Below are 25,494 nucleotides of genomic sequence, written 5' to 3'. Positions count from 1 at the left end.
CGAGGCTGTAAACGTCTGACTAATCATTGCAGAAATCTTAAAATCTCCAGAGAATCTGTTTGAATCGAGATTGTACCGGAAACAAGCAGAAGTGGCGGGGCTGACGTCACTCTTCTCCTGGCTTCCCGTATTCTCTCCCGACCACGGAAAAAGCCGGTCGTTTAGGTACATCAAGTTCAGGGCCAAAAATAGTGGTATGCGTGACATGGGGCGAGAAAAGCATGGGGCTATCTTGCATCGATCCGAGTGAGGTAGGTCGTGGCCCTCAAGGGAGCCAGTCTCGACTTATCCCGGTTTAGGGATGAATTCCAAGGTCGGTTGCGAACGGCCACAGCTTCCTCTTACGGCAGAAATCGATCATGTGCTCCATCAAAAAACTCACAGCAGCGCGAAATCATTTTAGTTCACCTCGGAAGCGAATGATCAGCATTGACCCTTGACTAACAAGAAATCTAGAAGCCGCTGTTCAATTTGTTGAGCTCTGAATGGTGGATACATTAAAGTGGGTCCGTAAGTGTCTACTAATTTTTTAATTGAAAATAAAAAAGATGCAAAGTAAATTACCTCGGAAGTCTGCCGAAGAAAATGCAAAAATTCGACAGCGCAAGAGAGAAAGGGTGGAGGGAGGTTCGCTGAAAGGTCGCGGCTGCACAGAAGCGGAAAGAGGAATTGCCCGGCAACGAGCAAGCAGAGCAAGCGAGGCGGAGGAGGCGGTCGAACGAAAAAATCGACACAATTATTTCTGTCTGAAATGCGCTCGGTCGCGAGCAACGGGCCGGTGAATTGCGCGGGTTGCGCAACAGGAAGGCGAACGTTTAAGCTAATGACCTTTAATGCAAAGCTCCATTGTGCGCGCCGCGAGTCGAGCCTGGAACGAGGGTTAACACACAAAATGTACCCATCAGGGAACAAAAAAGAAAAAAAGAATAAAGGCGGGACGGAGAGGGCGAAGAACGGGACAAGCAAAGAGACAGAGAGAGAAAGAGAGCGGCACCCTCGAGAGACCGACTCCTTTCTATCGGATACGCAACTCTCTGCGAACGCACGTGCGTGCGAGAGCCCACGCGAGATCTTTCAATAATTGCCTGGCCGAATTAGCCGCCGTGGGCGTGATTTAAATCGATAACCGGTTGACAGAGCAACTCCGCTTTCATAACTCCGCGTCGGTCAAAATGGAAAATCTGAAGATTATATTGCTCGTGCTACCCTTACTGAATTATTCAGCCTCCGAGAATATACGTAAGTGTATTCGAAAGTTACTAAAACGACAAAGAAGTTCTGATCGATACAATTAAATCTTTTTGAATTCTAGCGGATGATTTTTAGATCGAGCGAGTTTCGAGTGTCCAGGTCGAAGATTTCGATCGCCGCGCGATTGTCTGGGGCTCCTGAAGCGGAAATAGAACAGAACCGCGAGCGCAATCTCCCCCAAAAGCGTCCCGAAGGTAGAATTCAATCAAACTTGGACGGAAACCGAAAGGCCGCGGAGGAACAGCCGCTCCCGACACCGATACGCCGTGTACTCTCGGCTACGTAACGAAATTAGGAGACCCAGCCCCCGAAACCGGCTTGCGAGAAACTCGACCGACCGAACTTCCGCGTCCATCGTTTCCCAGCCTCTGAATTTAATCAACGCCGCCGCCGGCGAGGGGCAAACGCGTCCGGATTATATTACTTAGAAACTATCTTAGGAATAACACGGATCTCGCCACGCTAGCGGTGAAATTCGCCATGCTGAAGGGCTGGGGGCGGAGTCGATACGCTAATAGCCAATATCGTCTAATCTTGGGTATTCGAGAGACACGCGGCAGTGCGCGATTTCCGCTTGAATTTAAAGGTTTACCATCAAAGGTGCAGTTCTGAAATTTTTTCCGAGCGATCTGGATAAGAGAGCTTCACGAAACACGATGATAGCTTGATATAAAAATTCATGCATGTAGCTAAAGCGTGATCAAACAAGTCTGTAAACTTTCGTGGAAGCTCGTCGCGGGGTTCGAGAGAAAAAAAAATATATTTCTCCGGAGGAGAGTGCGATGGTTCGCCGTAAAAACGATCAACTCCCACAGAATCGATTTCCCTAGCCGTGGCAAAAACTCGATACGGTCAATCTCTCCCGATATCTCTCCTTAGCGGTTACCGGTTCTCTCTCTCTCTCTTCTCTCTTCTCTCTGGCGAGAGAGAAGGCGCCGGTGACATCGATATCCACCGGGGTACACGGTGCACAATAAATTCCGGCTGGCGTTTCCTATTAGCTTCGAGTGGTCGAGCCCGATGTCGTATATCAGCGTCAGTTCATTGGGAATCAATGTCCATCGAATCGACTGAACGAGCATCGGCGAGGTACGAGGGAACAGGAGAAAAAGGAGCCTGAAGACGGACAGGAAAGGGGAGGAAAGGAGGCAGAGGCTAAAGGGAGAGAGAAAGAGAGGGAGTACACCTCGAGAGCCCGAGTGCAGAAGCGGTTGAATCGCGGCAAAAGGTTTTCGACGTCGTCCTTTTAATTAATCTCCGCTCCCTCGGCCACGAGTGCCATTCAGAACTCTACTGGCGAACCTCTCGCGAGTCGAGGAGGCTTCTTGTTCCCGCGGACAAAATATTTTTACCGCGGCGAGCCGCGATCTCTGCTGCCGTCAAAACGCATCATCCTGTCAGAAAGTACAGTACACTATTACGTCGTTGCATCGGGAGATCGATTGTCTTTTCGCATCGCCCACGGTGCATTTATTTAGTTAAATAGTCTCGTCAACTATCTCTACTGTCTACACTTTTACGAAACGGGGTATAGTTTCTACGCAAAGAGGCGGGAGAAAAATCGATTCCTCGGAGCGTGGAGAGCGCGGGCTGGGTACTCGAGTTGCGGATTTGCGAAGGAATGCAAACCGCGGGCCGATACGGGGGTCTAAACATTTCGCAGCGTTGCACGCGATAGGGCAGGCATCCAAATTACATACCGGCGGCTGCCGGTGGTCGAACGGGAGCGAGTTCGGCGCACTTGCAGGGACGACAGCTCAAACAAACACCGGAACAGACCGCGGCCACACCCAGATCTATAAGCGGCCGGGAGAGTAACTGCACCGCGGCACGCCACTTTCCCATTTCCATCGCTCCTCAAGCCCGATTTATTGTCCGGTGTTAGGCAGCGTCCTTCGGGAAGATCAGGGTGGCGTGTCGCCAGAGTGAAAGAGAGGGTATTGCCTCGCAACGACCTCGGACACGTCTGCGCGTTCTTTAAAAGGGCCACGAGGCTCTTGAACCTTTTGTCCGCACGGACGACCTGGAATTACGGCTGTAAAAGCGATACCGCGACGCCGATGGACACCCACGTGAGCCGGCTATAAATCAGCCGCGGAGGAACGTAATGATCCGCGATTTTTAACCCGTCCCAGTGAAACGTCCGACTGTGCTACGAACACGGCCTGTTCCCGGGAGAGAGTAAACAACCGATCTACATAAAAATCATTCTTATACCTTTTACAGTTAGAACGACAAAAACGTTAAGTTGGCCAGTGTCGCTGCTGTTTGCGAAATAAAATTGCAATGAAACTTGGGGCACGAAGAATAATTGCACCGCATATATAATTTCGGCGCTTTCATTACTCTCGGTGCCCGTATGCGGCACGCTTGTGAAAGCGAAAGATACGAAGAACCATAACACGGAGTGCAGGAACGACATTGATTACTGGACGCGCTCAAAGCTCCTGCATCGTGTTGCAGCGTACCGCAGGCTCCCCGCAGCGCTGGCGGCCCCGTTCCGTATAAACAAGAGATACTGCGCGGAGAGTAATAATAACCTACGATCATACTTTAACGAATCGCGAGCGCCCGCTCGGAAGAGGGTGCGGAACGATTTGCCGGGAACGAGAGAGCGAAACCACCCTCCAACAGGACAGGAGAGGGTTTTCCGTAGAGGGAACGAGCGAATGGAGAGAAGACGAAGAGAGGCAGAGAGGCAGAGAGAGAGAGAGAGAGAGAGATCGGCCATGATTTCCAATTCACGCCGGCAATCCCCGGTTTTAAAAGCGACGTAAACGCGGGCCGGGGTGGCTGCATATCGGTATTCAACGTGCAAAAGGCAAACCTTGCATTCTGTGATTCGTGGCGTGCAGAAAGGCCCCGGCCAACCCTCGATATAGAGCGAAAGGGTTGAACGATAGGGGGTTGCTATCGAGCGGGCAGAGATTATTCGAAACTGAAAGCGCGCCCCTGAAACTCGTACCTCTGTACGGATCCAAAATAAAAATAAACGGAAGCGCGATAGAAAGAATAACCATGGTGAACAAGTGGACGGTGCTCGCGGAAGACTGTGTGTAATATACTCGGCAGAAAACGTGACTATCTCGACTGTACCGAGCACGATAATCCGGGGACTGCGGCAGAAACACGACTCGTTTCCAGCCTCACTCACGGGAGCATACCGATTCGGTGAAGTCATATATTATTAATGTCCCTGGAGAGAATGGGTCTTTGGTACCATGGGAACCAGCCTTCGGAAGCTAAGTAACGCCGGGACACTTCCACTTCAGCGCCATTCCCTCCCTAACATCGCGAAACCCGAGGAGACGCGGTGGAACTTTGGAGAGCGATGGAAATCGACTGTTGGCACCCTCGTTGGATAGTTGTCTTGTGATTCGTTGCGTTATATAGAACAGTGAGGGTATCATATATTCGTCACGATATCTACAAAAATAAATTCGTAAATGTAATTCGAACGGTAAACTCTTCAAAAATAATCGAACAACATTCACCCCTAAATTTGTATTAGAACCACCTACAGGTCGAAATCAGGGAGTTGACAGTCTGCTCACACCCCCTGCAATATCTCGAAAAATAAAAATTGTAAAGCACCTCTAAGCGGACGTAATTCAAAGTGCAAACTCTTAAAAAATAATCGATCGACTTCCACCCTCGAACATCCATTCGAACCACCGATAAACATAAAACCGGAGGCTTGGGACGCGGTAAAAAAAAACGAAGGGGGTGGTTTGAGCAGTATTCAAAGTGGTCAGAAGGGCTTATCGCAACAGCCAACGACAATCTCCGCGGAAACCGCTCCGGGAGGGGGGTGTTTTCCGTGGGGGTGTCACAGAGGGGGTTGAAACGCGAGCCGGCTTTTCACAGCTGGAAAATCCAGCTTGGCCGATTCGTCTCGCGGGCCCGAATGAAAGGAAATCGGGGTGGGGGCGGTTTACGCTTTGGCCTGTAAAGCCGCGGGGTTGCCTCCGCGTGTCCATTGTTGCTCTTAATAAAGCGTAGCCCCTCCCCCGCGGTCTCTCCGCGGAGAATAAATAACGCGAGCGGCGTCATGGACGACCGGGAACGAGAGGCGGAACGCTTTGCTTTTATGGGGCTAGCTTCCTCGAGACTGCACGAGCAACGCGATGAAAGGTTACGCGAAAGAGCCAGACGTAAAAAAAGCACTCTTTCCTCCACAACCCTTCCCCACCCCGTACCAACCCCTCAGCCACCCTAGGTATTTTACAAAATGCGAAACGCACGATCCTAGCCTCGGACTACGCACGAGTCGCAAATTAACCCCCTTTTCGAAAGGCCGGTGTGTTTTTTTTCGGCGGACCGTCCCCCACGAACAGCAGGTCCTGCCCGACGAAAAGCATAATGGGGTGGGCTCTCTGTTATGGTTGCTCGTTTCGAGCCACTGCCACTTACCGAACTCCGTGGGGGAACCGGCCGGCTATTCCTCCAGTCATCCTCATTCTTTTTTTCAACGTCGCGCGCACCGGCTCTAAACTGATGGAGGGTAATTTGAAGGTCAGGGACAAGGGCCATGAGTTGTTGGAGAGATCTACTGGCTGCCGGAACACGCTAGGATTTTTGCGAATGTGGATCCTCGCGATTATCCGATTGGCAAATTCATTTTACGTATTCGATGCTTTGAAGGGTGGTGTCCGAGCTGATTTTTTAAAAACATTTTTGTGGGCTGGTGAAATTTTTGAACGGAAGAGAGAGAGAGAGATATTTTTATACATTCTTTGACGTATCGTTTGAATACGTATCTGTCTGGTCAAAAAGAATTTCTAAAGGGACCATTTTTTCCAGCACCTGAATTCCCTTGACCGAGCGAATGGCAGGTGAATCGAATTGCAGCTGCAGAACGGTAACTGCATTGGTAAAAACTGTTCGCCAGGGGGTAGATTTCACCCCGTAATTTTGTCGCACGCGTCCCGCGACGTAATCTGCCTCGTTATCAGCCGAATTTACACCGGTCGTACGACCGCGTCGTTAAATCAATTTGTAATCCATCAATTTCCCTCATTCCGTGCCGCAGACCCGCTCGTCGGAACGGGAATTGTGGGTAACGCGTTCAGAATCGCGATGTAGTCGCGGTCATTCATCGGTATCGTTCCGCGAGTCGATGTATATTCATAAAAAGCACTTTATAACCTGACCCCGATGATCCGTGCATTAACTCGCATCGCAGTGACTCGTTGCTGCAGCTGTTCCCGCGTTTATTTATTTATTTATGTGATTATGCATGCGCGTAACTATATTTAACTTGTGATGTATATGCAGATAGAGATACCGGGGATATTACAAAGCAAATAAACAGTTTCAGTATCTTGTAAATGCGAGTCAAGGTATTCAGAGAGTCGCATTAAAATGTTTAGTACTTCCACAAGCGATCCGAGTAGATCCAGATTATGATATTCAGAGCGAAGTTAAGAGCAATTGTTTATGCCTGAAATCGTGCCACTGAATGCATAAAATCTTCGTTCTGTCAATGACCCACATATGTAGGTCTCGCGGAACAGTAAAGCAGTTGAATGAATCTCTTCTGAAGAGATATATATCTGGAGGATTAAAACTGCGCTCGCTGGTAAAATGCGCCAGACGATTCTCTCCGCGGTTTCCAGCGCGTGTAAGAGGCTCATAAACCGTAGGACACCGTCGTAAATCATTGCCAGAGAACATCAAAAGAATTCTTTCCACTTTCGCGGTGGCGTGAACCTTATATTGCGTCGTATAGGCCTCGTATCCTTCCTCCCCATCGATCGACCTACCGCAACGCTTCCACCCCCATTGTCCGGCGACGATTAACCCTAAAAAAACTGCTTGCGTCACCGATCCTAATCCCGTTCCACCCCCGATGCCAGAAACTGGCGAAACTAACCCTTGGCAACCGAACAATTTCATAAACTCGATGGAGGTTCGACAACTGTGGCAAACCCTGACCAAAAATTTATTTCCGAAGCTACACGAAATATGAAACAGGGAAAAGAACTTTCAGAAGAAGTTAATAACACATTCGTAAATTATTTTCTATTCATTAAAATTAATGGTGACAAGAAATACATTTTTATTCTTTTGGTCTATATGGGGAACGCTCACTTAAGCGTTAAAAATAATTCTTAATAGGAATAATCATCACGTAGATGAGGTGCTCGAGGTTGAAAAATGAAGTACACATTAAATTCAGAATTGAATAGTTAACCATCATCTCAAATTTTTGAGCGGCTTGAATTTTTTGCAGGACGAGACACGAGTTAGGACGAAGATAGTCGGACGCAATGACTATTGATTTTCCGGGAAGGATTTGGGGTAGGACGTCGTGAGGACGCAAGAGGCGGAAAGGACTAGCCACTGTCCCCGAGGTAAAGCGATCCCGTGAAAGAAAGGAAGAAAAACGAGTCTGGCTCGCGTGAGCGATCATTTCGTGGAGATCGTGGTGGCGGATACACGCGTGACGCAGACGGTCGTCGGTATCTGGATCAAGGACGACGGTTAGGGGCGCGACATGCTTCTCCAACGGCAAACAAACCCTGAAGCTGACGCCGAAACGATTTTATCGCTGTTCTCTTGTAAACCGGAGAACCGTAGAAACAAACGACTCGAGAAGAAATAGCAAACGGACATGGAATTCCCCGTTAACGATCTGTACTTGCGAACGAAGCTATAAAGCACTCTGAAATAAAGGGTTTAATGTTGCTATATTAAATGAAACGGGACCGTGCAACAGTATGCTTCTCTATGATCTTGTATATCTTCTTTTAAACCTCTAGGAAGTGTATGTCGAAGAAAATTAAAATTTATTTCACAGAATAATTAATTTAAAGGTAGTTGTTTTTGACAGTGGACGCTGGATGAGGTGAAAGTGCAGAAAAGTGTAGTGTGGAGTTCGTGAATTTTCCGAGGGGGATTAAAGTTGGACGATCTCGGTATTCACCGTGACCTTGCTCTACCGCGAACCTTCCGCTTTAAGGAAGGTCGTATAGCTTCTCCAGCCAACTCGCTCTAGCCGGGTTACTATACCGAACTTCCGCTTTCTAGAGCAGCGCGCGCACGCGCGCATGTGGTAGAAAGACTTCTGGGACAAGTCGCGAACGAAAATGCATAAATTAGACACTCACCTTGATGTGGTAGGAATTCAGCTTGGTTCGGGGCAGACTATTGAACGCGCTGAAGTCCAGGCGGCGGGAGAAAATGCCGTTCGCGCCGCAACTTTGCCTGGAACACAAACAGTCTGGTTAAAATGCTGTTCAAGAAAATTGTGTGGTCTACGAACATAATGTGGGGCAATAAATAAATTTATTTAAATAATAAGTTATTTATTATTTGAGCAAGTCTAAATGAATTATTTAAAATAATAAAGTTATTTACAAATACAATTTCAATTATTATTTGTGTTGACAAATAATAAATTAAATTGTATTTTTTGAAAAGGGGCTATAGCAGACAAGAAACGCGCACTGTTCATTGTATACACAAAATATAAGAAATAAGAGAAGAACAAAAACTATTTATTTGATTTCCACCTCATCCAAATAACGAATAATCTTTTATTTGCAAACACGAAATAATAATTTATTTAAATAAAAAGTTTAGTTATTATTTGCAATTGAAATCACACGTTTATTTATTATTTAAGTATTTATTATTTAAAATAAAATTTGCCCAACACTGTCTACGAATGACTCAGAGTCATGACTGAGATGTATTAAACAACGAGTTAAATAGCCACGAATCTAGAAAAACAGAGTAGGTAAGGGTTTTCACAATTTTCTGAATTTTCCTGGTACATATTTTCATTTCTCCCGTTAACGACCAAACCGAGGGACTTGATATTCTCTCGAAGCACAAGCAGTAAGTCTTCCTATGAAGTAGTCGAACACGAGACACGTTGTATCAAGGAATTACAACTGGGAACGGTCCCTATTCAGCGCAACGTCGCCGTTCCCGCTCGAAACGAGCCCTTTAAAGTCTTCCGGGGGAAAAAATCGGGGTTCCTCGTGATACATAATAATTTCGTGCTCGAGCCCCTCGGTTGATAACCCTACGAGTATCTCGCGACCCTCGCGTTTCAGAACTCGCGCGTTTATCCTTGCAAGTCGATGAAAGAGCGAGCAAGAGAGAGAGAGGGAGAGAGAGCAAAAAGAAGAGGGCACGGATGGTTCGCGAAAGCTCAATGTACTCCTGTACCTCCCCTGAAAAAGACATAACGGAGTAGAGCGACATAAACCATCCCCGCGCACGGTACAACGATCCACCCTCGAACGTGTTATCCTTGATCCCGATGCAAACGATTCGAGTATCGGATCCAACCGGGCCAGGGAATCTCGAAATTACTCGGACCGATAGTTTCAGCGAGATTCGTCGAGCAGCATACGGCGACGCACACGTGTACAGCGAACTTTTACACGAGGCTGATTTCGATGTCTGATCCCATCGAGTTTCTCTCCATCTCTCTCTCTCTTTCTGTGACAGACGTGGAACTCAATAACGGATACGAGAGCCAGCCTTGAGAATCGATTCCTAGTCAACGCCGCGCTGCGGCCGACGAAGTTTCGACACTTGGAATCGATGGGGAGGAAACTTTGAGATCGGTCCATTTACGTGATACGGACCGCAGTGGAACGGGGTTTGATCATTTGAAATGTCTGCTGTGTGTGCAGCGAACTGGCACTCTGTGTACACGCGCCGTAAGATTTCCGCTGATGAAATGCTACAAAATTGTTTCGACAAAGTATTCGAAAAAAATGCCAGTGACTCGAGCGGCTGCAAAACATTTGGGCTGTGGATTAACCGGTTGTAGAAACCGGAAATTATTCTACGAATGTATGTACATGGTGCAATTCGAAAAAGAAACTGAGACTGGAAATGGTGGCAAAATTCGAAAAAATATTGGCGTCGAGGATCACGAGAGGTCGATCATCGGCTCGAGTGTACGCAACAGATCGCATTGCATAATGCAACCGCGGCTCGAGATCGTTTTCCTCGGTGACCGTGTATGACGCGTCCGCGACGATGCTGCGCAATATTTTCGTGACCCCCGGCTGACATTGCCAAAAGTTAGCTATACGGGCCGGCAGTAGAGGACGGTCTCGCACGAGTGAAGGCCAAGGCTAAGGTCGGCCCCTCCACCTTACAATGCCCATTCGTTCGACTACCTCCTGACACCGGCATTCTGTGCGGCTGGCTGCTTTCGATTCCGCTTGTTGTCTTCCTGACACTGACGTAACTTCCTTCCACAAACTGCTGCCCGACCTCTCCTATCATCGCCGGGCGCGATTACCTCAATTGCAGTCGAAGTCACGTGCACTTCGAACTGTCCACAGACTCGCGAAAAGATTATCATACTCTTCTCTTGTATCATCGTTGATTCTTCTGCCTTGACCTACCTTAGGCAACTTGAAGAAGATGCCAGGGATACATTATCATATGTATTTTATTTGTATGCGCGAGTTCATTGGCAAGAGACGGGCCACAGCTGACTAATAGCTTCTCAATTGACAATAGCTGACTTCAGGATATCTTCTAAAATAATTTTGCAAGCTGCCTGATGGTTCTTCTTATATTTTATTTCTACGTAAGCCCATCTCAGCATTAGATAATCATAGCTGCCTGACTAGCTTTTTTATCATGTACAAATTATATTCTGTTACTACAGAAGTTTCTAACAGCTGCAACCGCAGGAAACTCAGTCGTTTATTGCTTTCTGACACCAACGCAAGGTTAGCAGGTGAGACGCAGTCTGACCACAAGCTCGACTAAGTCGTAATCTACTTACAGAAGCTTCAACATCCTGCTCCGAACGATATTCATTACGAAATTCAAACGTCACTGCTATACACAGTGTGTCCTAGAAGTAAAACTACCACGATGCGAGTATTCTTTTTTCACAATCTTCTAGTACAAAATTCAGAAACTGAGTGTACAAACATTCTTCTATTAATAGGTTTAATAGAGCGCGTCTGTATATTAGTCACAAAATACTGAACAACATTCCCCACGCTATTTTTATCCAGACTAATCGAAATACATAACCGGTTCTTAAGTCTAATTTCCCAATCACTCTAAAAGTAAAACTACTACGATGCGAGTATTCTTTTTTCACAATCTTCTAGTACAAAATTCAATCTGTTTATAATGTAACATCATTCAGCAAGCTGACAGAGAGAGCTAATCTAGAATTTTACATTCTAGAATTTTGAACACAGTTACAAAAAATATCAGAAAGAGATAAATCACTGACAGATTACAGTAACATCCTTAACATCGCACGATATCCGGCATACAAAAATTTGTAAGTTGTCTTCGAATGGTAGCTCAACCTCCCACAATTTTTTTACCACCGTGTACAAGTGCTTCGCCGGTCGGGGACCACCGAAACGGCATAAACGCCGTCGATTGAGGAGCAATTCTGAGCCATTAGCTCAACGAGGTAACTCGTATAGTCCGCGGTGGAGACGCGCCGAGTCAGCATCGAGTCGGGCGAGTCCGAAAAAGGCTGGCGCGCGATCGATTTGCATATCGTGCAACGAAGCCGCATAATCGGGCTGGAAAGCCCGATATTTACGTTCGATTGCAAAAGGCGGCTTTGGGGGGAAACGGTTCGGTTGCAGAGAGACAGAGAGAGGAGGGGAACTGTATAAATACGGACGCGGTCTCCGTCATTAATTTACAACGATGCGAACCCACCGGCATCGGGCTGTCGGGCAGAGAGAAAGAGAGAGAGAGAGAGAGAGAATCAGCCAGGCAGACGGGACAAGCAAGCCCTCTCCTCTCTACTCGACCGTAGTTATTTTCAATCAACGGCATTTACACGTCACCTCTCGATCGCGTTCCGACTCGGCTCCCCGATGACTAATATCGGTTGCGCAAGCTGCAACGTAAACGAGAATCAATAGAGTCATTATTTTGCTGGCCGACGCGAAAATCTCAACGCCGCGTTTGGTCGCGTGTCCGTTTCCCACGAATCGCGTCCCTGCAATTAGCGGTCAGACAATGATCCTGGCCACGCCGTGCCCCGGAACAAACAAACGCCGTCTATCCTCGTCCAACTCACACGTCTTGATCATCACCGCTCCTCCTACTCCGTAATCTGCTATTTTTGCATCCTATCCGCGTGTTTTTGCTCGCGGAGTCTTCGGCCTGGCGTTTCTTTTTTTATTTTGCCGTTTGTTCGGCTTGTTATTATGCGACGCCTGGAGACTCCGAGAGTTGTGCCGATGATTTATCTATCTTTTCTTTTTTGTTTTGTTGTTAAGAGATCTTCATGCAGAATAAGAATGGTCTGCATCGTTTACATCACAGTTGGGCATTAATCGATTAAAATTTTAATCAATTGGTTAATGTGTACGATTTAAAAATTAATCATTGAAAAACCTGCGATTGATTCAGTCGATTGATGAAGTTAATCGTCAATCGTTGATTAAAAAAAGATATCATCGAAAAATCGGCGATTGATTCAATCGATTGATGAAATTAATCGCCATACAGTCTATCCATAAATTGTAATAAGGAGGGAGATAGAGACAGAGAGCGGAGATGGAGAATTGACAGAAATATATCTCAACAAAAACTCAGTTTACATTTTATTCAGTATTCATACAGTTTTTATCCCGTATTTCATTTCGAAGTTTCAGCAGTTAATCATTAATCAATTATCCGATTGACGATCACGATTGAAAGGAATGTAATCGTTAATCCCAATTAACGACTGAAGTAGAAACTTAATCGTTAAGCGCAACTAACGATTAATAAGTGTTTAATCGTTAACCGTAATTAACGACTAAACTAGGAGACTAATCGTTAATTGCGATTAACGATTGAAGTAGAAATTTATTCGTCAATCGTTGATTAAATTTTTGCCCAACTCTGATTTACACTCAGTACAATAAGTCTTCGTGCACCCTTTAAAACAGAATAACGTTTTTATAATCATACCAAATGACCTGATGTTTTGTAAGCAATTAGAAGCATTGGTTTACTGAATGATGTGCGAAAAATATTTTCTAAAAATTACGATTTACAAGGTTGCATGCAAAAATAAAAAAAGCATTTTTTAAAACTTTTTTATTTGGGTCCCTAATGAAAATTTAAAATATACATGTTTTGTTAGTTATACACATGCTGAAAATTTCATCGAAATCGGTTGACGCAGAAAAAACCGCCACGCATCGAAAGATGTACGATTCTGTGGATTTTAAGCAGAATCTGATCAAAAGTCATGTAAAACTGCGATTTTTACCTACTTTGACCGCTTGTAGCTCGTGTGTATTTCAATCGATTTCGATGAAATTTTCAACAGGTGTGTAACTACTATAGATCTACAAAACATATTTTATAAAAAAGTTTCAAAAAGTGCCTTGTTTATTTTTGCATGCGACAAAATATCTTTTGCGCATCATTCAGTAAACCAATGCTTCTAATTGCTTACAAAACATCAGTTCACACATTTGATATAATTATAAAAAAGTTATTCTGTTTTATAGGGTGTACGGAGACCTATTTTACATGAGTGTACATACATTCTTCTATCAATAGGTTTAATAGAGCGCGTCTGTATATTAGTCACAAAATAGCATAACAGCATTCCCCACGCTATTTTTACCCGGACAAATCGAAATAACCGGTTCCCGAGTCTAATTACCGAATCACTCGATCTACATATAAACGTTGATACATACATATAATTCTCGAGCCAATTTGCACGCGATTTTTGAACAAGCTCGAAACAGCAACGAAAGCTGAGTGTCAATAGAGACTCTCTCTTCATTCTGACAGGACATAAAAAACTAGTGGGGTGTTGTATCGTTAACCATGCGTGTCGCATTGGAACAGAGAAACGTGTCCGGTATGTAGTTTTTAATCCTCTGAACCGTCAGCGGATAATTCACGCAAAAGGAAGCCGATTGAGATCCGAAAGAACTGATCGAGAGCCATTACGCCTTGGTATAGCGTACGCGACGATGCCAGAAAAAAACGAGCTATGTTTTCGCGGTTTAATTTATATTCGTTTGGGAAACCGGTTATATTATCGCGAAAATGCAAGATGCCGATCAACTATGTCGGCAGGAGAAATTATTATCTCGTTTCGAACGTGTTGTGATCAACGTTGCGCGCGTCATTTCCCGAATTAAGCTCCGCCGAAAAAGGAAACCGGGAGCGGTTCTTATCGGCCGGTGTTCGAGCAACTCGTTAACGAGTCGACGCATTGTGTGACGAGACACATGGCCGAACAACTATATATTGTACTACAGCGCGAATTGCACGGACGCGTCGGTGAACATGACCAGCCCGCACGATAAAACAGCTTTTATCGGAGAGGAAACCACCGGCAGTGGCCGAGCGATGTCTATTTATAGTAAATTTCAATCGTATCGATGCGCGGGATCGATCATGCCCATTTGAAATTATAATCAGTCAATTAGCAAACTTGATCGTCGTCGTGGAAATAGGGGGAGAGGCGACGCGCGCGCGTATTCGAAACGTTTCCATGACGATGCGCCGCCTGCAACCGAGACCATGCCACTCGAAAATTATACTTCGGCGACCTTATTTGTCAGACGAGAGAGTGTTCCCGTTTGCTCGACGCAAAAGATCGATCCTTTGATTATACTTTCTCAAAATGTGACTTGATGACGTATATCTTTCGAAATCGGGTCCACAGAATTGTAACTTTTTTCGGAGATGGGTGGGAAGACGTTCCTTCGACAACTGCGTATAAAATTATGCTGGTGTCTCAAGTAGTTTCTTTGTTATTGCATGACAAAGTAGGAAGTGTTACGGTACAGTGCTTGTACATATACGTACATTAGCTATTTCCATGACTGCCACTTTGTTGGAACACATGTTTTGTTGACTTTGTCTTAGCAGAAGTAATGGGTATGATTATAGGTTGACAACACATTAAAGAATTTTTCCACTCGAAGATCTATTTCCGGAATAATCGTTGTCGTACATTAAAGCAATTTCCGTCCACGCGAAGTAGAAACGGCCAGTCACGATCAGACATGTTAACCAATGTGTACTCCGTATGTACATTCTTATAAATAGAATCACCTTTTTATCAATGGTACCATCAATGACAATGCAATTTGCATTTTACACGAATGCGACAATGTTGTGCATCTTGACAACTGCGCAGTGTACAACACAATTGGATGAAACAAATCGGTGTATTGTCGAAGCCTCAATAAACAAACACAACATTTTTCAACGCGGTACATAATTGTTTAACTAATGTTGAAACACCTCCATTAATTCGTAACCTAACATTAATTTCACAAATGATACACTTCAGTATCTTTAAAATTTACTGGAGAATACTGGTTCCCATTTCGATAAATAAATAACGCGAACGGGGTATCTCTGGTGCTGTCCGATCTTCCGATAGTTTTACAATGATCCGGTAACGCGAGCCATATTACGCTCGGATATTCGCCGGTGAATCAGTTTTCGCAATCGGACACCTCGCGTATCGTTGTGCCCGCCGCCGCTTGTTGCACGGTCTCGATTTCTAGGAAGTCTTTCGTAATCGGCGATTCGTTTCCCGACGACATGAATGACGGAGCACAGGCCCAGTTGGTTCCCGTTCACCCATCGGGGAAACGGTTGCATTGCGTGACATTGCGTGCACCGAGAGTTCATGCCTTATCCGCGCGCGCATCTATCGAACCGTGCGCCTGTAATTTAGCCGCGAGGACTCAACAGCCGGTTAATCGCGGCGACTGGGAGTTCTGGGAAACGCGATCCTCGTTCTCGGTAATTCTACCGGTGACTTGGCTCGCGTCTGCAAATAGCGGTGGTCCCGCGAGAGGAGAGAGATTCTCGGTCACGTAGCAACTCGAGGTTCACGCGTTCGAACAGCTCCAAACTAGAATTTCATAAACTGTGCCCGTGACGTCGAGTCGATTTCTGCTCGCTGATAACCCGACCGTGAATAATTGGTGGACTGTGCATCTCCACGCGGGATAAAAATTCTCTGCATCAGTTAAAGACCTTGTACGAAGACGAGATTTTCTTCTTTAACTGTTTGAAGAAGTTGTAAATTCTATATTCATATTCTTAAATATATTATTTCGATCTTTCAACTGTTTCCGTATCATTGGGAGATGCTTCCAGATCGAAACGAAATTAAAATACTATTCGTTTTAATAAGTATGTACAGACACTTCCTTGAATGTTAAAAATTTACGTATCCTATAAATGTATATATGAAAATCTAGTTATGGTTATATTCGGATAGGTCGCGTGTCTGTGCATGGCTTGCTTATTCTATTTCCTGCATCAGTACGATCAGTCACGATTTTCTCAAAAATGAAACGTCAAATCCCATACATTTTCTAATAATTTTTTAGCATAATTTAACCTCCGTGCAACCATAACGAACCGCCACGCATCTTGAGAAAGAGAAACATCTGCAGTGTTATTAACGGTATTAATTGGTCATGAATTATACAGTCGATTAATTTGCATGCCTAGAAGAAAAATACTTACGGTGTAATTAACGATGCTAATTGGTTGTAAATTATGAGTCAGGACTAACCTCTGTGCAACGCTCTATGCAAAATCGAACAGTGACATAAACACAAATAAGAATAATTCAGGTTCGAATAAGAACCTGAAAGCGTAGGCTTTCACAGGTTGTGTAGACACAGATTATGAATGTATGTCGCAGAAAGAATGGTTTTAAAAAAGAGTGGGGGGGAAGGTGACGGATGAAATGTCAGAAAAAGCATTTTGCGCAAACCGCAAGAGTCCCAAGGACCTCGCGTACGCGTCTCGCAAAGTGATTTGTGAACCCGGTGCGCCACTGCAAGGACGCGGGCGGTACACGCATCCGGGCTGCAGCTTGTTAAGCTCTTCAAGGCCAGGCGGGCCCATCCTTGGAATTTTAATCAGTCCATTTGCCTATCGCTCCCCCCTTGACCGACCTTCGCGCCGCCGCGTCTTGTATTCGGTAATGGCCGTCCAAAACTCGACCCGATCTACTGACTCTGTTCCTTTTTATCTCGGCACCGCATCGACCGTTCTATCAGGATCCTAGGTAGACAACTGGAGCCTCGGGGCAATCGTCTGTGACCTCACCGGGATCCTCCATCCTCTTATTCCATTTCGACATATCGGCTTATCCCGTCCTCTAACTTAAATTAAGATCCCATTTTAGAATCGCGATCTTTGGTTCATTTCGAAGAGGAAAGCCTGGGGCGATGTCTGCAGGTTGACGAAGAGCCTCAGGCTTGGGTTAGGTCCGGATTGAACCATTCGTTCTCTCTCAAATTAAAATTCTTCTGTTGCTGCAGAATGGCTTGCAACAAAGTTTAAAATGATGATCGCAATAGATCCGCCAATTATTCTAAGCTACCGTGAAGACGACATCAAGATGATAGAGCTACTATTGTTAGTGTTAATGTGTCCAAGTGTCTCGTGTTGAAAAATGAGGCATAACTTCGCTGCCAGCAGGTTTGACAGTGTGTTGGAGTGTTCGCAGCTGGTTGTTGGAGGGGAATCAGTGACGATTTCGAGAATCAAATCGTGGGAGAATCCGCAACCACCCACGCTAGGTGCAGCACGCGCGAGCGACACTCGACAGACACCTGCGTACACATTTGAGGTGTGTATTTATAGGCGATAAACCGTTTGTTTACGCAGCCACGCGATTCTTAGGCGCCGTTGCATCAGTAGAAGCTCAGAGAGAAAGAGAGGAAGAGAGAGAGAGAGAGAGAGAGAGAGAGAGAGAGAAAAAGGAGCAAGATGCTCAGAAGAAAAAGAAGAATAACAGACGACAGTCGAAGTGGAGAGTTTTACTTGTCGCCAACGCAATTAACGATGTTTTTCGCTTGGAGCATTTTTGCGCAGTTAGACGATAAAAGCCTACTCACGCTGATGCCCTTCTGTTCGGTTCTCAATAACAGCATTGCCGCCAATGGCAGATTCGACTTTGCAGGATGCCTCGTCGAAAATGCTGCCAGATGTCTGTGTCATCCCATTGATTATTGAAATGATCTTGTATCGATACTTCGTGGAATCAAGAGGCCTTTGATAGAAAATTGCTCTTTAAGCCTGTAGCACACAGTTAGATCTTTCTGGTTCTAAAGATGCTTTCATTTAAAATAATTGAATAAATTTCTCGTTCACAAATAAATTCTGCCTCGCCATTTTCAAAAGGCAGCAGATCATTAGACTATAGACTTTATTAATTTATGACAAAAATGAGAAGCTTCAACTTAAAAAAGCAATAAAATTAAAATTTAGAATGTCGATGAATTATCTCTCTCTCTCTCTCTCTCTCTCTCTCTCTCTCTCTCTCTCTGTAGCATATTGACGTCGTTAAAGAAAGAATAGAATGTCTACTCGATCCCTGTTTGTCGCAACTGCGGTAGAAAATTTTTATTTTGTATAAAGGTCCGCAGTATAGTTTTAATGCATAGTACATTTACTGTTAAATGTCAGCGCATAATGAACTTTAAATTGAAGATACACACACAGTGAGAGAGAACGATAATGTCGTCACTGCGACTCGTCGATCGTGCGGCTCATCTCCGAAAAAACAAAACGCATGCCCGTCTGGGGCGTGGCTCGCGTATCTTGTGACGCAACCGGCGATGCACAAAAGAGAAATCACGGTTGGCAGGCCGCGAGCGAAAGATAATGGCCGGTTTGCATTAGGAACGAGCTGCGCGCCGCAGATAACGCCACGATTATCGCCCGGAGCCGGATTATTCTCGAGCCAGACGATACTTTCGCGGGGGCAATCGGGATCTATCGCGCGGTGTACACGCGTTTCTTGTTTTCAACCGCTGTGACTGCTGCTGCTGCTGCGGTAGCTTGCAGCTTTTCGTGATGCTCTGCTCCCGTTCCTGCATCTTGAACTTGCTGAGGCGACCAGAGATAATAAGCAACTACAGTTCTCGCAAGTTTTTCTTTCTTCTGTTTATCTCAGGTGCGAGCGAAACTTTCGCAAATGTAACCCTTCCGAGACGAAAATTGCACCCTCTGCTACACAGACACTGTTACGTACTATGTACACTAGATCGTCGCACTTTCTGCAAACACGCCGATTTTGTTGTTAAAAAATCAGAAACCCAGATATGTAATTCTGCAATCTGCCGAAAGTGTGTAGACAATGCAAACAATAATTGCAGAGACACGAACGCACAGTTCCAAGGGAATGATTCGAACTCAAAGGTATAATCTCGGCCGGACATAAAACTAATTTCTAGAAGTTTAATAACTTCGGCGCCGGGAGGCATGACAGTCGCCGGCGGCGGCGGCATCGACCAGTGTCTCGAGCGTGTTGTCGCGTCGGATTAGGCTTTGGCAGCGAATAGGATTTACAAGGTAGCTCGGGCAAACATATTTCGAGGGACTTATCGGTTCCCGTAACCGTGGGATGGCGAATCTCCGCTCGGAGCGCAATCTTCTCGCATCCGAAGTTAGATTGGCCGCGCGAGCGAAGAGGCGACTGGCTCTCTCGCTACCTAACAGAGCGTGAGTGGCAACGAGAGAGAATCGAGTCTCGGTGTCCTTGAGCGTGCAGGATGGGGCGGAGGATTCGCTTCACGAATTACTTACGCGCGACGTGAGGATCCTACTAAGAGCGCAGCTGCCTACTGCAATTTCCACGCGCGGGACACGTCTGCGTGAGAAGAGAGAATAAGAGAGAGAGAGAAATAGAGGGACAGAGAGAGAGAGAGAGAGCGCTGGAGCAGGCACGCTGTGGGCCTCCTAAAGAAGCTCGCAGGTGTGCGCTAATGAGTCGAACGATAATGGAAGCCCGGCGCGAACGAGTCTGGACACAATGGCCGTGTCCGGCCTGAGAGGTGTCGCGGGAACATTTTCACGAGCTTTGGGTTTCGTAACCGATCTTTCACCCAGCCCGTGAGATTCGAACGTGAAAGGTGGAAAGAACGTCGAGACGCTGAGCACACATATCTTCTGTGGACTCTGCAGCAATATGTACTCTGATGCTTTCCCAGAATTTCCCAATTGACCAGCCTCGATACGATACGCTGAATCTTCTTGTTGCTACCTGGAGCTCTGGGATCGAGTGTACATATTTGTCTACTAACATCGGCTCCTTCATTAGCATACATAATCCATATAAATAATTATTAGGAAAGGATCAGCAGGTGGGACAGTGAGAACTTTCTTCTGTACAGATGAAGTTAAACCTTTGCATAATGAAATATTTATTAACCCTTAGCCGTCGAGAGGAGACTCAGAATCACCACTAACAATTGATGTGCCATTATTCACGATACTGTTTACATTATTAAATATGTTGGTATTTAATCAATTACTACTAATGAGGCATTATATCAGTTTCGTATGCGTAAAATGCAATGGAATTATTCTAGGCCGGAAGGAATTTTTAATTTTCAGATTAAGAATAGCTCCGACTGCAAAGGGTTAATAAAGCGAGTGTCAGTGTTTGATGATCATGGAACGATGATCAGAACAAAGGCGCGACTCCACTGACCTAGGCCACCGTGTCCTTCAGACGACCTCGCCCGCGAACAATGCAGGAAGATAGATGGCGCACGTCGAATGGAGTTGCATCGCGAAACGGAAGTGGACGCACGTTTGTGAAACTACTTTCAAGTCTTGGAAAAGAATCTGCATTCGCGGAATGCCGCGAAAGATCGCGGAGGGCAGGCTTGGGCTCATTCGGGGGACCGGTTCTTCCGGACGGTTTGAGATTTCCTATTAATAGGTGGAATAAGTATGCGGAATGGCATCGAGGCGAGGAACACCGACAAGAAAGAGAAGAGAAAGATGCCAGAGAGAAAAAAAAAGCGCAACTACTTTCGCGTACGAGACGAGACACACGAGGAACAGTCGACACTGTTGGTTCGCCGATACGTGCATCGAATCTGGAACGATCTCTCGGTTAGGTTCGCTGCGAGACGGAGATTAGTCGGTGATCTCGCTTTAATCGTATGGTAATTCCGCGAAACGGCCGGGCTAATTAACCCGAGAATCCTGCTGAAATAAATACACCCACTCGCTCGCTCGGCCCGGACTCGGTTCGATCACGAGGTATGTATACGCGCTGACTTCATAAAGCCCCGGAAAGTTTCCGTGAAGCTCTCTCTCTCTCTCTCTCTCTCTCTCACTCGCCGGAGATAACGATCGTCCGCATAACATTAGCCGAACAAAATGCACTTCGATATTCCGAAGTCTATACATACTGCGTTTACTACACGCTACTGCGAAGTTTGTAAGCAGATGGCGAACATATTGTGTTGCGAGATTACGTTATTCGAAACCGCGACATCGGTTTCAACCTGCTGCTTTGTTTAATCAAACTTCTTTCGCTAATGCTGATGCTTTTGAACGAAATTATTTGATGACCTTACTGGGGGTAAGTTGGTTCACAATTGGAATTGTTGTTGCTAATCGTCGGTAGGTAATGTGTTAAAAAGGTTATTGACATAAGGATTAGGAAATAAAAATCTATAATAATTTTGTTATTTCTCAGCAAGGAGACTCTACACAAAATTTTAGAAACAAATTAAAGGGAGGTCCCTAAGTACCCTAGCATTGGTACAAGGGTTACCAGCGGAGAACGTAATTAATGTTTGTTTGCAAACAGGCGGGAAAAATCCTCAATACTGCTCGCCATCCATCTCCATTTCCTCAGCATCGTCCAACAGCAAATCGACAAGGGTATAAATATTTTCGTACACTCTAGGGTCTACAGTAAGGGGCGTATGCGTGAAGGAGGAGTCTCTCTCCCGGGGCAATTATTTGTAAATCCGGGAGTCGAAGCCGAAATTCTTCTGTTTTCCCATGGTGTATCGGCACCGGGATAATTTCTCCCTATCCATCGTGGAAGCAAAGCGATCCTCGGAGTCTCCGGAGGCGAGTAAACGCTCCGTCGCGATTACCAAAACCCCTGGTTTACACAGCTCCCTCAAATCGACGGGTTCTGCCAGTGCCGGTGACGAGTCGTACTTGACTTCGACAAAGCGACGAATCCGTCGACAGTGCTGTACCCTGAGCCCCCCTTTGCCCCCTGTTGGGGGGTGACTGTATCTGACACACGTAAAATCGCAGGCTTTTAAGCGCGGGCCCGGGTTCCGCGGCGACAGTGTCAAAGACAGCCTGACAAAGGGGGTGTGGACAGGACTTGACGAAATAGTCGGGTGGAAAGGTCGCCGTGTTTACGGACACGCGTTCCCGCAGGGTGGCTGGCTCCCTCGGCACACAATCCACCCTCTATCTCTCTACCACCCCCGCACACCGCGTTTCTCGCCTGCCTTTCCCATGGACATCGATACTCTGACTCGATAATTCGACGTGTCGAGGAACGGAACCTATCTCTGCCGCTCGGCATGTGCTTGTGTGTGTGTGTGTGTGTGTGTGTATACACACCGAACCCGTCTACCACGGCTTAGGACAAATCTTTCAGGAAAGAGGATACGGGATTAGTCTCAGGAGTTCCGGTAAACCGCCGCACCGGTGGGAGACACCTGTCTTCCGTGCACCCGGCCACCAGTTCTCGACACCGAGCTGACAAGAGGGAGAAGGGGACAAGTTTCCCCAGACCTTGTCCGGACGTCGCACCTGATCGGCAACTCCTTCGAGAGAGCCCCCACAGGCATACGAATCGACTTTGAGGATTGTTCGCGGCCGACGGAATCCGTAATCCGCGGAGAATGACCGGATGCTACCTGGATCCTCGGCTTTGATCAATTAACCCTGCAGAATTTGTTTCGTCCTCTGCGTTGCCGAGTGAGTCATGCATCGCTATTGTCAATTCTCACTGCGCCATCGAAGCATCGAGATATACGAAGCAGATCCCAATTAAAATAGCATCGGATACATTTGAGAAAAAATTCTGACAACCGATTCCATCGTTCATATAAGATCAACACAGCGGATCCGTGAAAATATATTGAGCAATAAAGAGTAATGTTCGGAGGAACATGCTGGGTTCTCCTCGATCTCCCGATGCTGCGTCCAATTGTCCGGTGAGGATTTTTTGAAGGACGGAGTATTGAGATATTCGCGTGTAAACCGTCTTCGAAACAGTCTCCGTGGGTCTCTCAGCGGCGTGCATCATGCCGTGCAGCCGCCGAGGGACCGCACCATGGTGAAACTGGTTTCTAAACCCGGGACCACGCGTGTCCGTCCGAAAGCGAGGCCTGGACCGGTCTGTGTAAGCGAGAGGGGACAAAGAAGAACGAAAAAGAGGAGAAGAAGAAGACGTAGAGTAGTAGTAATAGTAGTAGTAGAAGGGATCGTGATACCTTCGCTGCAGGATACGCATCAAGGACCCAGAACGAATCCCGTCCAATAAGCCGAAATGGAATCAACGGATAAAGAGCTCTTTCCCGGGGACACGTAGTGCTCGCGCGAGAAAGGAAGTCGAACGATCGTATAAGGTCCTCTCTACGGTCTCGTGGCAAGGACTTATCCCCGTCGTGATAACGTGGAACGAATCCCGGGACTGTCGCGCGGGGGTGGCCAGGATTACCTGAAAACTCGTCCAGAGGTTAATCCGCTTCAAGTTCGCTCGTACGCAGTTATACGCGCTGCCAAAGGACGCGCGCACTGTTGAATCCTGCGAGGATTATGCGTCCTCCGACACACACAGGACCAACGAAACGCTCGTCGTGCGAATCACAGTCCTTGAAGTCGGCGGAACGCAAGTTGCGCCGACTGGTCCCGTGTGCAACTATCACGGGCTGTTCCGGTGTTCAGACTTCGACATCCCTACGCGTTGCTTAGGGCGCGAAACGGCCTGGTTAAAAGGGCGAGCTCTATTATCTGTATCTGGGGAGCTTTGTCGTAGAGGTAACTAGGATCAGTTTGCTCCTGGGATCTTGAAGCGTCGACGGAGCTGATTGCTCCCGGAAGGAACTGTGATTCCCTCTTGTTAGGGTTTTGATGCAGCTGTGTGTGCTTTATTTGGGAGTTCTAGAGCCCGTTGCGACTGTATTCGCGAGGATTTCGAGCTCAGGCCCGTGGATCGCACTGTAGTGCAGTAGGATCAGTGTAGTGCAGAGGCCACGCCTATTTAGGGGAATTTGTGCAGCGAGAGTTAGGCGAACAATCTGGTATTTACAGTTTTCTGTTAGTATTCTAGAACGAGGATTAACACAAATTGTTCTATACAGGACTGATGTAAACTCACTGGGAGCAAAAACAACGAAACCATGCCCACTGATACGCGCCCACATTCAGAGAAGACAAAAATGCTACCGTTAGGATTGTCGAAAAGAACTTAAACAGATATTCGAACTATTCCTACTAGAAGATATAAATTCGAAAGATGCCTATCTCAAATTCGCGGATGCGAGAGCCAGGAAGCCACGCCCACCGGTGGCAAGTAACGGCGACGTTACGGAGGAAATATCACAATTCTCTGTGGAATGGTAGAGACAGTATCGAGCGTTTCTTTCGGAAATGTAGGGGGAATGTTAAAAGAAAGATTGAAATTTGCATTCTGCATGGAAACGAAGCTCTTGCATTCGAACGCTCTGAATAACGGTAAATGCAGAGAGACGAGAGCTGTGGAGAGGTAGAGAGAGAGAAAGAGCGCAGCAGCTTTGACCAACGCTAGCAGCCAGAAGCTCGCCGTTATTGCGGGCAACGGTGCAGGTAACCTTTGTCCGTCGCCTCTAATTAAAAAATTCCTTCTGGCCGGCCGGGTCTCGGCGCAAACCTGGAATCGGTCGGCTCGAAAGCCAACCGGCACGGCGGCGCCAGCGAGTCGACTCGGTGCCGGTCGAATCGGTTTCGTAATCGCCTCCTTCGCAAACTCTCCATCGCATAATCGCGTTACGCAACGAACAACACGCGGGAGACAAATTTTGCATATTAAAATCGAACTGCGAAGGAACACGAAAAGAGCACACCGTAAAAAAATAGAGATCCGCTCGCACGAGAACCTGGGAAAAAAATCGATTTATCTTTTATTAATCTCTTTCGGTTCGAACTGTAACTACTTTTGTGCTGATTGAGGTTGTAACCTCGACGCGACGTCTGGCAAATATCGGCCATTCTTCAACCATCCGTTCTCGCCGCGGCATAAAACAGTATTTGTTCACAATTGTACGGGATGTGCTCACGACGAAAGCAAGAAACAGCAGCGTCCCCGGAGAGGTAAATGCGACGTTAACAACCCAATTAGCAGTAAACCATCCTGGGCTACGCTGTAATTTACTGTCGACCATGTGCGACGCACGACGGAGAACACAAAAATCGGCGATAAATGAGAATTTACTCCACTATTTTCTGTTTTCC

At 46.4% G+C, this 25,494-nt stretch overlaps 1 protein-coding gene across 1 annotated transcript in view; it reads right to left on the bottom strand.

Annotated features, from left to right (window-relative positions):
* The window catches only part of LOC143216224 (headcase protein-like), a 207,044-nt gene that overhangs the window by 160,602 nt on the left and 20,948 nt on the right, over positions 1-25,494 (bottom strand). The window contains exon 2 of the mRNA XM_076439089.1: positions 8,364-8,460. Within this exon, the coding sequence (XP_076295204.1) occupies positions 8,364-8,460 (97 nt within the window). The remainder of the gene's footprint in view (positions 1-8,363; positions 8,461-25,494) is intronic.

The sequence above is a fragment of the Lasioglossum baleicum genome, chromosome 15 (assembly GCF_051020765.1).
Source record: "Lasioglossum baleicum chromosome 15, iyLasBale1, whole genome shotgun sequence".
Taxonomy (NCBI): Eukaryota; Metazoa; Arthropoda; class Insecta; order Hymenoptera; family Halictidae; genus Lasioglossum; species Lasioglossum baleicum.
The sequence above is the reverse complement of the archived record's forward strand: the minus strand, read 5'-3'. Positions and strand labels throughout refer to the sequence as shown.